This window comes from Mustela nivalis (genome assembly GCF_964662115.1).
Source record: "Mustela nivalis genome assembly, chromosome: 8".
NCBI classification, from domain to species: Eukaryota; Metazoa; Chordata; class Mammalia; order Carnivora; family Mustelidae; genus Mustela; species Mustela nivalis.
In genome coordinates this window covers 54,272,518-54,289,560 of record NC_139027.1, presented here as the reverse complement: position 1 = coordinate 54,289,560, position 17,043 = coordinate 54,272,518, and the positions used below count along the sequence as shown (strand labels likewise).

The 17,043-nt window shown below is 36.6% G+C and overlaps 1 protein-coding gene across 1 annotated transcript in view; it reads right to left on the bottom strand.

Annotated features, from left to right (window-relative positions):
* PPP3R1 (protein phosphatase 3 regulatory subunit B, alpha) overlaps nt 1-17,043 on the bottom strand; it is a 69,038-nt gene that overhangs the window by 35,546 nt on the left and 16,449 nt on the right. The window contains exon 2 of the mRNA XM_082744132.1: nt 2,308-2,347. Within this exon, the coding sequence (XP_082600258.1) occupies nt 2,308-2,347 (40 nt within the window). The remainder of the gene's footprint in view (nt 1-2,307; nt 2,348-17,043) is intronic.

Here is a 17,043-nt window from a genome sequence, read left to right as displayed (position 1 = left end):
AAGATTCATAGCAGATTGAACAATCACTGACAAGTACAACACTTTAGTGACAAGGCTCAACAGTTTCATAAAAGCATAAATGAAGTCCTAAGAAAGAAGACAGTTCTGATGATAAAACTCAAAGCTTTAACAGTATATGAAATCTATTTTAAATACCCCATACATTTAAAAAAAAAAAAAAAACTTGGCCTTTGCCATCCTGGATGTGTGTCCCCTTAGGGACCTCTTTCTTTGGTAAAGAAACAAAAATTAACTTCTGAAGACCTCTTTCCTGTTGCAATCCCAACAGCCAATCCCAACTCTATTTGCATTCTGAAGCCCAGCTGATTACAGATTTCCAGACCTCCTTTTTGCCCTAGCAACTGGAGAAATAATTATGTCATATGCTCAAATTAAACACTAAATAGCAAGGCACAATTTTGAGCAGAACCCTTTCAATTCTGAAGAAACTATAAAACTGACATAGTAACTTTGCTAGAGACCAAGAATTACAGATCTACATAACACCTGGGGAACCAGTATGTAACTATTCTAACACTGATCATATTTCAGAGGTACGTTAGACACTGACAGAATTGACAGTTCTCCATACCAGAAGACCACAACAGTCTGTAACAGTTCAGCAAACTTTTCCTTTAACAGGCTGGGTAGTAAATATTTTAGGCTTTGTGTACCCATTTGGTCTCTGTTATAATTATACAATTCTGCCACGTGTCACATGAAAACAGCCATATGCAGTATATAAGGAAATGGGCACAGCTGTATTCCAAGCAAACTTTATTAACAAAAACTCCCACTAGGCAGTCGTTTACCAACCCCCATCTACCGTGTCACAAATAGGTTTGGTTTTAGTTAATTCTAGCAATATGCTGATGTAACAATTTATCCTCATGTTTAAAATAGAAACAAACACCTACATATGATCACAATTACACAATAAATTCATTTTAAAAAGACTGGGAGGAAACAGTAAAATAAAATTTAAACAGCAGTTAGGATGGCAGAATTACAGATAACTGGGTCTAGAGTAGGACCATTTAGGGGCACCTGGGTGGCTCATTGGGTTAGAGTAGGACCATTTAAAAAAAAATTTAAATAAATAATTTCAGATTATAGCTGCTATAAAGAAAATAAACAGGATACTATTCATGAAAGATAGAATCTAAGCCAAGTAGAGAGAGAGAAACATCTCCAAACAGGTGACATTTATGCTGACAGCTGAATGACAACAAAGTCAACTAGAGGGCTGATAGAACAGCGTTCTACCCAGAGCTCGTAAGCAAGCAAAGGTGTTAAAGAGAATGAAATTGACATGTGTTCTGGGAAAAGAAAGGAGACCAATGAAACAATAAAGAACAACTGGGAAAATGGTTTTAGTAAGACACAAAGGAAGTGACACTTCATTGCAAGGTAAGATGTCTCCAAACAAGAACCAGCTACATCAAACAGGGGCATAACAGACAAGGAAAATTCAGAATGGTTTAAGGATTCTGGGACCTCAAGATGGCATCTAAATTTACCAAAGGTCTGTATTTCAATTCTGAAGATCTCTCCCTTACCCAATCATTGCCCTTCCACACAAGAGACTTTTTGATTTTTATTTAATCTCCCTGATCCTCTGACTGATCCTTAAATCAAGAATTTCTAAAACTGTCATTTTCCTTTTTTACATTCTCCAGTATGGTCAGAAATGACCATACCACCCACACTTTTTATACTCCTCATTGCCCTGAGAAACATCTTTTGCAACAGCTACTTGGTCTATGGAAGTTTTGCCTTCAACAAACATTTTTTGTTACCAAAAGATAAATAAGCTAGCTGTTTACTTGACATTTTGTTAATCTGAAAAACTTCTGTTGGGTTGCTCCACTGAGATTTGAGGGTTGACTTAACTATAGCTCAGTGTAAATAATAAAGAGCAGCTCTATTAAAAAAAAATTTCCCTACTCTAGTAACTTAAAAAAACTATAAGTCGGGGCGCCTAGGTGGATTAAAGCCTCTGCCTTCGGCTCAGGTCATGATCCCAGGGTCCTGGGATCGAGTCCCACATCAGGCTCTCTGCTCAACAGGGAGCCTGCTTCCTCCTCTCCCCCTCTCTGCCTGCCTCTCTGCCTGCTAGTGATCTCTGTCAAATAAATAAATAAAATCTTAAAAAAAAAAAAAGACTATAAGTCAAATTCATTACCCATTAAATAGTTAAGGTCTAACTTTGCTATAAAAATATATACAGGGGTATTATATATATACATACATATATAGGGATGGGTAGATAAAAGAAATTCTTGATACCAAGAATATCTGACTTACAGTGTGAGCACATTTCCAAAGGATAACTGGCCTCATTTCCCTGGAGAAAAGAAATAAATAATAATTAGTCACAAAACTGGCACAAATTTCTTTAAAAGGTTAAATATTTTGAGTCACAAAACATAGGGAAATAAGCCAAAAACCAAAGTAGCTAGATCTATAAATTACAGGTTTTTTTTTTGGTATGAAAAAAATTATACAGTATGACAGAAAGAGCTCTTGAATCAAAGAGGCCTGAGCTGTGTGACTTACACAAACATTTGAGTAAAATTTATTTTAAATATTTTTAATGCCCTAAATATGTTGTATACCCAACTGTAACACACTGGAGACCATCAAGGCTCTAAGTGAATTCAGTTGGGGACAGAGCTCAGAAAAAAGCTGCCACCTCTATTTAAATGAAGAGGTTTCTGAGACTGTAAAACTCTTTAAAAGAAAAAACCAAACACATTTATAATAAGTGCACTGAAACAATTTTCTATATGCTTTGCAACTAAAATAAGAAAAATAATCACTGGAAGGTGGGTCCAATGTAAGACAGCCAATTCAGGTTTTTTTTTTCTTGAGAAGTCTTATTTCAGTGGATAAACTCCATATTGATATAATTTATCTGAATTCCTAATTTTAAAATATATAAAAGTAATCATCTGTTTTCTATACAGGATTCCATCTAAATCTATTTTAAGGAAAAAAAGAGTTCTAGGAAAACTACAGACCTGGCCCAAAGCCTACATTTAATAATTCCTAAGGAACTGATGATCCCAGGGAGATAAAGTACCGATCACACCATTTGATTAGTGATAAAACCAAGAGTAGTTCTAAATCTAAAACAGTAAAAACTTCGGTACAACAGACTAACATGAGATAAAAATCATGAAGATCTTTTTATTTTTTTAAAGATTTTACTTATTTGTGACAGAGAGAGAGAGTGAGAGAGGGAACACAAGCACAGGGGAGCTGGAGAAGGAAAAGCAGTCTCCCCACTGAGGAGGGAGCCCAATACGGACCGGGCTCAATTCCAGAATGCTGGGATTATGACTCAAACCAAAGGCAGATGCTTACAAACTGAGCCATCCAGGCACCCCAAAATCATGAAGATCTTTTAAAAAGTCTACAGAATTTAGGGGCCCCTGGGTGGCTCAACCAGTTAAGCATCCAACTCTTCATTTCGGCTCAGGTAATGCTCTCAGGGTCATGGGATCAAGCCCTGCCCCTGGCTCTGGGCTCAACAGAGTCTGCCTGTCCCTTTCCCTCTGCTGCTTCCCAGCTCCATCTCTGAAATAACTAAATAAAGTCTTTTAAAAAAAGTCTACAGAATTCTAAATAATGTAAATTAAGCTAAAAATTCAGTGATAAAATCAGAGTAGCATGCATCCTATATTCATTCCATGTACCTAATCTTGGCCCTGTCTAGCAGTGTACAATAGAATTAACATAAGAATATACTCATAAGACATTAAGAAATTATTGAATACAGCCTGAAAAAAAAATTTAGTTTGGATCCTTAGCTTTTACTCTTAAAAGTATCTTATACTAGGGGCACCTGGGTGGCTCAGTGGGTTAAGCCTCTGCCTTCAGCTCAGGTCATGATCCCAGGGTCCTGGGATCGAGCCCCACATCAGGCTCTCTGCTCTGCAGGGAGCCTGCTTCCTCCTCTCTCTCTCTGCCTGCCTCTCTGCCTACTTGTGATCTCTGTCTGTCAAATAAATAAATAAAATCTTAAAAAAAAAAAAAAGTATCTTATACTACATAAATTTGACGTCTAAGAAAGGTTACCAGTAAATTAGCATCTCCAATTCTTATGTCACCAATGATTACTCTTTCCCTTGAAAAGTATGGCAGATAATTGCAATTTTTCAGAACTGGTTAATTTTGGGTTACTTTATCAAATATATATTAAAAATATAAGAAATAGGAAAATTAATAAAACTTGATAGCAATGAGCAGAGACAGTGTTTCTGCTTATTCTGCCCCTTACTTGATTTAACATCCTTACGGTGATTCCTACCTTTGACTGCCTCACATATTTCATGTCTGAATTTTTAAAACACATTTTAATTTATTATTTAGTTGGTTTTTTTTTAAGGTTTTATCTATTTATTTGACAGAGAGAGGGAGCAAGCACAATCGGGGGAGCAGCAGACAGAAGGAGAGGGAGAAGCAGGCTCCCTGACAACCAGAAAGCAGGGTCCATCCTAGGGTAACGACCTGAGGCCAAAGTAGATGCTTTACCAACAAAGGGACTAAGCCACCCAGGAGCCCCTTAAAATACACTTTAAAGAACAAAACAAAACAAAAAACTTCACTCTACCTTAAGAATAAGTATGTTTCTTGAGAGGCTCCCAAAAAAAGGAATATAGGGGCACCTAGGTGGCTCAGTGGGTTAAGCCTCTTCCTTCGGCTCAGGTCATGATCCCGGGGGTCCTGGGATCGAGCCCCACATCGGGCTCTCTGCTCCGCAGGGAGCCTGCTTCCTCCTCTCTCTCTTTGCCTGCCTCTCTGCCTACTTGTGATCTGTCAGAAAAATAAAATCTTTAAAAAAAAAAAAAAAAGAATACAATAATACTTTGGATTGTCATTCTGAAGTGGGTTGGGTTTTTTTTTTTTTTGGTTTGGTTTGGTTTGGGTTTCTTTGATGATAATGATTAATATTACAACTGTCTTAAAAGTGAGGGGCTTGGGGGCACTGGCTGGCTCAGTCAGCAGAACATATGACTTTTTATTTCAGGATCATGAGTTCAAGCCCCACGATGGGTGTAGAGATTACTTAAATAAATAAATAAATAAATACTTAAAAAAGAAAAAAGAAGTGATAGCAAAAAGGTCATATGGCAGTTTGGTAGTTTCAGGAACTAGGTCCTTGTTTCTTCAACCCACTGACTTTTATAATGTTATCAATTCTTTATAAATGATACCATCCATCCCCTATCTGTATCATCCCCAGCTAGCCAGCATCCACAAAACCCAAGGACCAGCCCAGCTGGAGCCCTTCAGTGCTTATCCACTAACATTGAATGCTTCATCTGCCTCCCAAACTTAGAACCCATATATCCAAAAGACTACTCAACCTCAACCTGTCTGATCTTGGGCCCAGCAAAAATATCTTTCGAATATTAAGCCAAAATGCTTTTCCCAGATAACCAAAAACTGAAAGAATTAAGCTCCAATACACATGCACTACAAGAAATGTCACAAGAAAATTCTTCAGGCAGAAGAAAAATGACACTAAATGAAAATCTGGATCTAGACCAAGAAATGAAGATCACCAGAAATGGTAAACGTGTTATGTAAATATAAAAGACTTTTTTCTCATTTTCAAATGTCTTTAAAATATAACTGTTTAACACAAACATAATAAAAATGTATTCAGGGGTGTATAATGTATACTGCAGAAGTAAACCGTATGAAAAGAGCAGCACAAATGTGAGATGGAAGAATGATGCATGTTGTCAAGACCATACACTATGAGGGAAACATTACAATATTATTTGAAAGTAGAGCATAATATTGAATACATTTATTATAAACCCTAGAGCAAACACTTTCTAATAAAAAGATAAATAAAATGGTACCATAAAGAATACTCAATCCAAAGGGAAGCAGATAAATAGGAAAAAAGAAACAAAAATCAAAAGTAAAAAATAGAAAGTAAAATAGGACAGCAGATTTAAATCCAAAGTTTTGAGAATGATACAATGTTACTAGGTGTATCATTCTAACAACTACAATTAAAGAAGATTCAGCTGTAGGAGTGTCTGGGTGTATCACCTCCCTAAGCATCCAACTCTTGATTTTGACTGAGATCATGATCTCCGGTCCTGAGATTGAGCCCCAAGTCGGGATCCCTGCTCAGCAGAAAGTCTGCTTTTCTGTCTCACTCTCCCTCCATATCCTGGCTCACAAATGCACACAGTCAGTCTCTCTCTCTCTCTCCAAAATAAATCTTAGGGGCACCTGGGTGACTCAGTCATTAAGCATCTGCCTTCAGCTCAGATAATGAACCCGGGGTCCTGAGATGGAGCCCTACATCGGCCTCCCTGCTAGGCGGGAAGCCTGCTTCTCCCTCCCCCATTTCCCGAGCTTTTTTTTTTACCTCTCTTGCTGTCTCCCTGTCAAATAAACAAATAAAATCTTTTTAAAATATAAATAAATAAAATCTTTTTAAAAAACGGAAGATGCAACTGTATGCTATCTACAAGAAGCCTACTTTAAAAACAGGATAGAGCTAGATGAGTCCTTCACCTGTGGAATCTGATGCTATCTCTAGGTAGAGGGTGTCAGAATTGAGTTGAATTATTGGATATCCAGCTGATGTGCAGATACTGTGTATATATGTGAGGAACTCCCACCACCACATTATAATTAAGTCTCTACAAATACACATACAGGAACAGAGCTTCAAAATAAATGAAATCAAACACTTTTAAGAACTGAAGGGCAAACAGTCGATCATTTTAAAGATTTTAGTATTTCTCTCACAGTAACTGATAGAAAACAAGTAGAACAACAACAAAAAATCAACAACACGCTATCAAATAACATGTCCTAAACCAGGAGAATATTCTTTTCCAGGGCACATGAAACAATCATAAAGACATTCTTCTGAGTCTAAAAAAGTCTCAATAGAAAGGTCTAAAATCATGCAGAATGTATTCTCCCAGTAGAATGTAATTAAACTAGAAAGGTATTTGGGAATATTCGAATTTGGAAACAAAACACAATTCTAAACAATTACCCATGAATCACAGAGGAAATGACAAGAGAAATCAGAAAATATTTTGCATAGAATGAAAACAGAACCTATCAGAATTTATGGAATACAGGTTAAGCAGTGTTTTGAGGAAAATGCTGTTACAAGAGAAGGTCCAAAACAAAATTATCTGTTCCTAAAGTAAAAAGCTAGAAAAAGACTAAGTCAAATCAAGAGAAAACAAGAAAGAAAAAAAAATGAGAAATTAATAAAATAGAAGTGGACTAACAAGAAAAATCAATAAAGACAAAAACCCATCTTTGGGAAAAGATCAATAAGTAAGCCCCCAGGCAAACCAACACAAATCCCATAGACACTTAAAGAAAAATAAAGGAATTTTCTAAATGTTCTGAAAACAAATTTTATAATTCAGATGAATGGACAAGTTTCTTGAAAGATAGTATATGACAAAACTAACTCAAGATAAAAGAGAAAAGCTGAACAGCTCTATAGGTTTTTATTAAAATACACTGAATTTGGGGGCACCTGGGTGGCTCAGTGTTAGGTTAAGCCTCTGCCTTCAGCTCAGGTCATGATAAGGTCCTGGGATAGAGTCTCATAGCAGGTTCTCTGCTCAGCGGGGAGCCTGTTTCCCTCTCTCTCTCTGCCTGCCTCTCGCCTACTTGTGATCTCTTGTCAAATAAATAAAATCTTAAAAAATATATATACTGAATTTGAGTTTAAAACTTTCCTATAAAGAAAACTACAGACCCGGATGGCTTCACTGGTCAATTTCATCGTATATTCAAAGTAAAAAACATGCCAACCCTGCACAAGTTCTTTCAGAAAGCAGAAGGGGAAAGGAATAGTTCTCAACTCCTTTCATGAGGCCAATATTACTCTCACCAAAATCAGACAGTAACATTACAAAAAAGAAAACTATACTCCCATACTTCTTCATGACAATGGATGCAAAAATCCTTAACAATATTTGAGCAAATCCAGAAAAAAAATTTAAAACAATAAAATTTCATATATGAGGAATATCCCAGCAATGTAAGGTTGGTTTAATATTCCAAATCAATGTGATTCACTACACTGACTAAAAAAGAATAAACACCATATGATCATCTCAATAAATACTATAAAAGCATCTGACAAATTTCAACACCTACTCATGATAAAAAAAGAACCACAATTCAGCAAGCAAAGGATCTTCCTCAATCTATAAAGGCTATCTACAAAAAGCCTACAGTTAACATCATACTTAATATGGTGAAAGACTAAATGCCTTCTCCTCAGAAAAGGAACATGGTACGATATCTGCACTAGTGCAATCAGGCAAGAGAGAAGAAATAAGAGGCATACAGACTGGAAAAAGGAAGTTAAACTGCCTTTACTTGCAGACAACATGATTGAGTCTGTACGTAAATACTAAACAAACTGCAAAAGACTATCAGAACTAATAAATGAATGAAGCAAAGTCACCCAATACAAAGTGTATATAAAAATAAAATGCATTTCCATAAAGACCTAAGTAGCCAAACAATTTGAAAAAGAAGGAACAATGTTAAAGGAGTTACACTATCTGACTTAAAGAATTATTATAAAGCTAGAGTTGTTAATAAAGTGATATCGGCAGAAGATTAGACATAAAGATCAATGCAACAGAATAAAATGTAAAACACACACACAGGGCCACCTGGGTGGCTCAGGCGTTAAGCATCTGCCTTCGGCTCAGGTCATGATCGCAGGGTCCTGGGATTGAGCCCTACATTGGGCTCCCTGCTCTGCAGGTAGCCTGCTTCTCCTTCTCCCACTCCCCCTCCTTGTGTTCCCTCTTTTGCTGTCTGTCAAATAAATAAATATAAAATCTTAAAACAACAACAACAACAACAACAACAAAAAACACACACACAGACGCAAAGTTAAGTGTTTTTGACAAAAAGGTGTCCAGGTAAATTCAATGCGGGAAAAAAACCTTTTCAACAAATTATGCTAAAACAAATGAGTATAATATTTTAAAAAGGAAAAGAAAAAAACACTTGAATAGATATTTTATAACAAAAGATATAGGCAGGGGTGCCTGGGTGGCTCAGTCAGTTAAGCGTCTGCCTTCAGCTCAGATCATGATTCCAAGGTCCTGGGACTGAGCCCCCCAAAGGGAATCCCTGCTCAGCGGGAAGCCTGCTTCTTCCTCTCCTCCTCCCCACTCATGCTCTCTGTCACTATTTCTGTCTTTCTCTCTCTAATAAATAAACCTTAAAAAAAATAAAAAATACAGACACAGCAAATAAGCAAGATGAAAAGATGTTTCATGTCATTAGACATTAGTGAAATGCAAATTAAAACTACAATTAGATACAATACTTGCAACTAGTATATATATATATGCTTAAAATTTTAAAACTGGCATACCAAATGTTGCTGAAAATGTAGAACAAATGGTTATGTGCTAGGCAGAATTCTAAGATAGTCCCCTCTGAAATTCCCAACCCTAGGTAAACAAACATCTTTTCCCAGTTATTCAAATAATAATCTAGGTACTGGCTCAAAGGGATTTTGTACATGTAATTTAGGTTCCACACCAGTTGACCTTAGGATAACATTATTAGGGTGGACCTGTTCTAATCTCAAGAGCTTTTTTAAAAGAAAGAGGGGAAGTAAGAGATTCAAACCATGGGAATTCAAGACCAGGGAGTGCACCACATGCCATTGAGTGCATGCGGCTTCTAAAGGCTGAGTGTAGTCTCCAGCTGACAAGTGAACAAGGAAACCGAGATCTCAATCCTACAACAGCAAGAAACTGAATTCTGCCAACAACCTAAATGAGCCTGGAAACAGATTCTTCCCCAAAACCTCTAGACAGGTCAACACCTGGATTTCAGCCTTCTGATTCCCTGAAGAGAGACCCCATTTGAACTTTGACTTACAGAACTATGAAATAACAACTAGGTGCTGTTTTAAGCCACCTGTTTTAAGGTAATTTGTAACACAGCAACAGTAATTAACACCCAGACATACAGTATATGAGGCTAAAAATAAAAATGTCAACATAACATATGTTGGTGAAGATATGGAACAAATGAAATTTTTATATATTGCTGGTGGAAACCCCAAATGACACAGCCATTTTGGAAGAGTTTGACGGATTCTGAATAGTAAGTTTCATGTAACATTCAGAAATGAAAACATGTCCACGCAAAGATTTATACACATGTCCACAGAAGCTCTGTTAACAGCCCAAATAAGAAGCAATCTAAATGTCCATCAATTGTCAAATGGATAAACTGTGGCATATCCAGACAATGGAGTACTACTCAGGAAAAGGAAAAGACAATTTATACACACAACAACATAAATGAATCTTGAGGCGCCTGTTAAGGGTCTGCCTTCAGCTCAGATCTGATCCCAGGGTCCTCGGCTGAGCACCACCACCGCACCCCCCTCCCAGCCCCCTGCCCCTCCTCCCACACCCCCCACACCCGCCCCCCCCATCAGGCCCTGCTCAGCAGGAAGCTTGCTTCTCCCTCTCCCACTCCCCCTGCTTGTGTCCCCTCTGTCATTGTGTCTCTGTCAAATAAATAAATAAAAATTAAAAAAATAAATAAATAAATAAATAAGTGAATCTCAAAAGCAGTAAGTGAAAGAAACCAGGTACAAAAGGTTACCTGCTGCATGATCCCATTTATAAATAGTACAGTTACCAAAAGATCAAGGGTTGCCAGGGGTTAAGAGGGTCAGTGAAAAGGGGTAACAGGTAACATTTTAGGGTGAAAGAAATGTTCTACACATCTTGATTGTTGTGGTGCTTACAAAACTATAAATCTGTCAAGACATGTTAACTGTACACTTAAAATTGGTTAACTTTATTATATGTAAGTTATACTGCAATAAAGCTGTTTTTTTTTTTTCTCCCCCATTTATTTAAGTGAGAGAAAGTGTGTGCATCATGATCAGGTGGAGTAGAGAATCTCAAGCAGATTCCCCATTGAGTGTGGAGCCCCACACAGGGCTCCATCTTACAGCCCATGAGATCACCACCGCCTGAGCCGAAAGCAAGAGTTGGACACTCAACTGAGCCACCCAGGTGCCCCTTAAGCTTGTTTTTAAAAATTCAGTAGGAGTCTCAAGTATAATGGAATTGCTTTGTAACTTAATAGATTTAAATTCCTACTTCATTAGAAATACCTCATCACTGTCTTTAAAATAGTAAATTTCCTGTCATACTATTATTCACAAAGTATATGGATTTTTGTTTTTATAACTTACACACTCATTTCAAGGTAGCAAATTATGTATTTTTCAGATTAATTTTACAATATCATGAGAAACCAGAAACTTATAGTAAACTCGATCCTTATAATTCTTTCATCCTTTACTTAGTCCTCTTCTCAGATCTCTAATTCCATGAAGGCAGTATTGTTTTATTATCTTTTGATACTCCCTGCCAGATTTAACACTGTCCTTAACTTATGTAAGGAAGTATTTTAGAGGTGCATGTAAAAATCCAGACAGCCTTAAGGAACTTGGTTTAAGTTGCATGTTAAGCATCAATGTATTATATAACATGGTTAAGATTAAGGACATATTAAGAGTTTCAATAAATTCTTTTAAAAATTCAATTATTAAAGAACTTTTGATTTCTGCTTTCCTTAATGCTCACTTTTCATAGTGAGAATCTATTAAGCATCTGGCTCTCCATACACTTGAAATAAGCAAGCAGTACTCTAATACATAAGTAGTATTTATAGTTCCCAAGAAGAGCCTATAACCAAATAAGACAATGTTGTCACCTCTTAAAGTCTCCTAAAGATAAATGTCTACATAATCTGATAGCAGGCCCTTCGAAAATAGTCTAAACTTTTACAGCATGCATCCATAAAATTTATTTTTATTCTCTCACATCTAGACATTTCAAGATAAAAGTAACTCTAAACAAAAGGAGATAAAAGAGATCCAAAAATAGTTTCTTCATTTCTTTCCAGAAAATTTTAGAAATTATATTTCTATTCTTCCTGATTTAATGTGTATCAAAATTGATAATCATAAAACAGTAAAATTTTAAAAATACTAAAAATATGGATTTGAAAGTTAGACAAATGTTTTCATCTGCTGAAAGACAAAGTTTGCCCACTTCCCACAGTTAATGTAATTTTTATAAGGAAATCAATTTCTAGGGTAAAAATCACTGACCATCTTAATGCTCCAGGACAGATATCCCTTAATTTCAGAAGTATAAAACAAGATGTGAAACTGTGTATGGGTAAATTTGGGTGAAAGGAAATGGAAAGATCAAAGGACAGAAGCAAGAGATAAAAATCCCTGGTTATCAGTAGACTTCAAGGACTCTTCCAAGTCTCTGCATCAAGCTGAGTTCACGAGTACCCCTCCCTCTGGACACTGATTTCTCCAAGCAGGAAATAAGAGAAGTTGATTAGATGATTTCAAGGGGTCCTTCCAGCTGTGTTTTGGGTTTGTGGTGGGTTTATTTTTTTTGTTGTTTTGGGGTTTTTTTTGTTTTTTGGGTTTTTTTTTTTGGACTACTAATGAAGATGCTACTAGGGGAGGGAGGGAGAACAGGAGAGAGAACACAGACAATGTCAAGAAATGCCTTCAAGCATCCTGTTGGTCCAGGAGACCAAAGTTTCCCAATAGAGTATACTTAACTTTGTATTATGTTCTTTTGTAGGCCAGTCAACAATCAGTATAAGAAAAGGAAAGGCAAGGGTACCTGGGTGGCTGAGTCGGTTAAGTCTCTGCCTTCAGCTTAGGTCATGATCCCAGGGTCCTGGGATAGAGCCCCACATTGGACTCCCTGCTCAGAGGATAGCCTGCTTCTCCCTCTCCCTCTGCACCCCCCACCCCCACCCAATCTTTAAAAAAAAAAGGCAATGAATCTCAGAGGCAGAGTTGTTAGCAATACAAATCAAACATGACCTTGGTTATGGCAACAAATCTGGCACCAGGGATCTTGTGGATACTTTATAAAAATTAGCTATGATGCTATCATATGGCAGAAATTGTTCATTAACACAGTATGCCATTGTTAAACAGTGACTAGTTTTCCAGCAGGAGTCAATAACATCTATACTTGTCAAATTATTTTAGGAGGAAAATAAAACCCTCAAATTTTTTAGACTGATAAATGTTGCCAAAATTATACTCCATAACTTCACCTAGCCAATGTTTGAGGGTACATAATATGTTAACAATTTTAAAGACCCTACTGCATAAAAATATAAAGACCCTACCACCATATGATGGGCCCTGAAATAGTGATACGTATTATTCAATCTCACAGTTTAAAATGTGTCCATTCAACAGTATCTAACCTAACCAATCCTATTTGTCTTTTCCACCCAAAATTAACCATGATTTTTGTATGTTTCTCTTGTATCCTACAATCTTGCTGAACTCATTTATTAGTTCTATTTTTTTGTTGTAGATTTCCCAGAATTTTCTATATAGACAATCATGTCATCTACAAATAGGGAGTTTTCTTCCTTTCCAATCTGTATGCCTTTACTTTTTTCTTGCCTTATTCCAGTGGGTAGAACTTTTATCACTATGTTGAAAGACTGGTAAGAGCAGGTTTACCTTGTTACTGATCCTATAGGAAAAGCAGTCAGTCTTTGCCATTAAGTATAATGTTACCTATAGGTTTATATAGATATTCCTTATCCAACTGAGTTAGTTTCCCCATACATATTAATTTTTTAAAGAAACTATGAATGGGTCCTGAATTCTATTAAATGCCATTTTCCATCAAATTATGTGATCATTTGATTTTTCTTTAGCTGTTAATAGTGGTTTATAAATATTGAGTTTCAAATGGTGTATCTGTGCAGTGACACATACTTGCTAATGATATTCAATTTTTTTCCCATACTGCTTTATTTTCTTAACCATTTTCTTAAAATTTTTGCATTACACTGATACGGGTAAATTGATAGTTTTTGTACTGCTTTTTGGAGGTGGTATCAAGGGAATGGGGACTATTCAGATTATTTAATTCATATTGGGTGAAGGGTGGTACTACGTATTTTTCAAGGAACTGGTCCATTATACCAAAGTTGTCAAAATTATGTATGAGTTGTTCATCGTATCTCCATATTATCTTTTCCATGTCTGAAGGGCCCATGGTAATACCCTACACATCATTCCTAATATTGATAACTTGTTTCCTCTTCTAATCCTCCCAGTCTTGGTAGAGTTTTGTCAATGTATTTATCTTTCTGAAGAACCAGCTCTTTATTTCATTGATTTTCTGGTTTTTGTTTTCAACTCCACTGATTTGTTTTTATCTTTATTTCTTTCTTGCTTGATTTGGGTAGATCTTGGTTTTTTGTTTTGTTTTGTTTTGTTTTAAGATTTTATTTACTTTTTTGGGAGAGAGAGAGTGTAAATGAGATTAAGAACACAGGCCGGTGGGGAAAGGTAGAGGGAGAGGGAGAAGCAGACTCCCCACAGAGCAGGGAGCTCAATGTGGAGCTATTCCCCAGGACCTCGGATCATGACCTGAGCTGAAGGCAGATGCTCAACCAACTGAGCCACCCACGCACCCCTTGATTTTGCTTTTTTTTTTCTTCTTCAGGTTCTTGAGATGGGAGCTCAGATTTACACTTTTCCCATCTTTTCTAAAATGTGCATATAGTGCTGTAAGTTTCCTTCTCAGCACAGCTTTACCTACATTCCACAAATTTCAATAAGTTGTATTCTTTTTTTTTTTTTAATTTAAGAGAGAGAGCAAGAGGGAAGGAGAAAGAGAGAGCATAGCAGGAGGAGAGGCAGAAGGAAACGCAGGCCCCCCACTGAGCAAGGAGCTGGATGTAAGACTGGATCCTAAGACCCCAGGATTGTGACCAGAGCTGAAGGCAGATGCTTGATGAACAGAACCACCCTGGAGCCCTCAGTGGGTTGTATTTTTTTCCCCAATATAGTTATTCTCCAGTGCACGGAAACATAGAAAATACTTATTAATATTTTTGAATTATCACTGAAATATGCTTTTATAAAGTAAATCCTTTTGTAATTTCTTTGAAAAAATGTATTATGTTCCAAACAACTGTTATATGAACTTTAAACATAATCCATTTGCCAATTAATCTTCCTTTTTATGCCAACTCAAAATTTTCCAGGACTGAAACTGAGTGTATGCCCAAAAGTTAAGAATGATACCTTAACAAAGTGTTTGGTCCACTGTAAGCAATTAATGAAAGGGACTTAAGAATTTAAGATTTCATTCCCAAAGGTGTAAGACACTTCTCAAGTAGCAACAGACACATGATAAAACTTTATTAAAGCAGAGATCTTTCTGAAAGTGTAGGTTTGCAAAAACAAACAAAAACCTGCTGGCTTTTTTCATCTGGTTTGCCTTTTAACAACGATTACATTATTTTCATCAAATTAAGACAATTCTTTACATAAAGGCCTAATATCCTTCAGACATTTCAGGTGCACTAATTTCAATTTCAAGAACTACCTTAGTTCAAACTAAACATGCAGTACAATAAATGATACTCTGTCTAGTTCTCATGGACTTTTTATAAGGTAAAAGCTGAGGAAGAGATCTTTAAAAGTTAGTTTGTAAATATAGATATGTATGGAAAAAAAGAAAGTTTACCAAATACAAAAAAAAAAAGAAAAGAAGTCACATTAAGGTGTGGGGCATTCTTTTAGAGACTTTACATACATTATCTCATTTATCTTCCAAACAATCTCCCAGGTAGATAGTCTCTAGAATATTTACTGTCTAGCCTTTTACAGAAATAGTTTTCCAACTCCTTCCTTCACCTGAAGAACTGTAAGGTAAACGATATCCTTTGGAAGGAAGCAGACTTTTGGTTATGGTAAAGTAGGTAGAGAAAATATTTTTGTGAAGAAGCCGACAACACAGGGTTATAGCTACATACTGGTGAAGGAGGAAATACAGTATAACATGAAAAACCAGATATAATTTTCACTGCCTACAATCTCATCAGTAATCACTGACTTCTCAGAATACCAAATAAAATACTGAAATGGTTTTTACTACATAAGGCCCAGCTTCTGGTGACGGAAGGTAAACTAGGGACAGTTTATAAGAACTGCCTTGAAGGAAGGTGATCAAAAGGTACAAACTTCCAGTAATAAGGAAGTAAGTATTAGGGATATAATGCACAACGTGATGACTAGAGCAAACACTGCTATTTAACATGTAGGAAAATTATTAAGAGTTCTCATCACAAGGAGAAAAAGGTTTTTTCTCCTCTTTTTACTGTATTTATACGAGACCATGGATATTAAATGAACCTATCATGTCAATTATTTCATAATATGCATATTGTGCATATTATGAAATATATATCTAACAATCTCGCTGTATGCCTTAAACTTACAGGGATGTATGTCAACTCTTTCTCAATAAAAAAGTGGGATTTGTGCAGGGAGGGGGTGGGGAGGATACACTTAGCTGCCAGAGTTAGAAATTTGGTCTTTTTCTGGTACGCAAGAAACATGGAAAAGACAACGGACCTTATGAAAAAAAACCTATAGGGGTGCCTGGGTGGCTCAGTGGTTTTTAAAGCCTCTGCCTTCAGCTCAGGTCATGATCCTAGGGTCCTGGGATCGAGCCCTGCACCAGGCTCTTTGCTCAGCGGAGAGTCTGCTTCCTCCTCTCTCTCTGTCTCTCTCTCTCTCTGCCTACTTGTGATCTCTGTCTGTCAAATAAGTAAATAAAATCTTAAAAAAAAAAAAAAAGAAAGAAAGAAAAGAAAAAGAAAAAGAAAAAGCCTATAATGAGACTTGCAATCTAATAAAAAGAGACACTTGAGGAAGTGCTCCCCACTTTTCTTCAGGCAGGTGTTGGTGTCTGAAATTGTAGTGGCCCTCTTTGGACAGTGAAGCTTTAATGTCCCTGATGAAACTGGATGAACTGTGAACCACACTGTAACTCTGATTCTAGGCTTCTCATTTTGTGAAATGATACATTCCTCGTTATTTAGGCCACATTTAGTTGGGTAGGTATTCTGTTACTCAAAGCCCACCATTCAGATACATTTTCT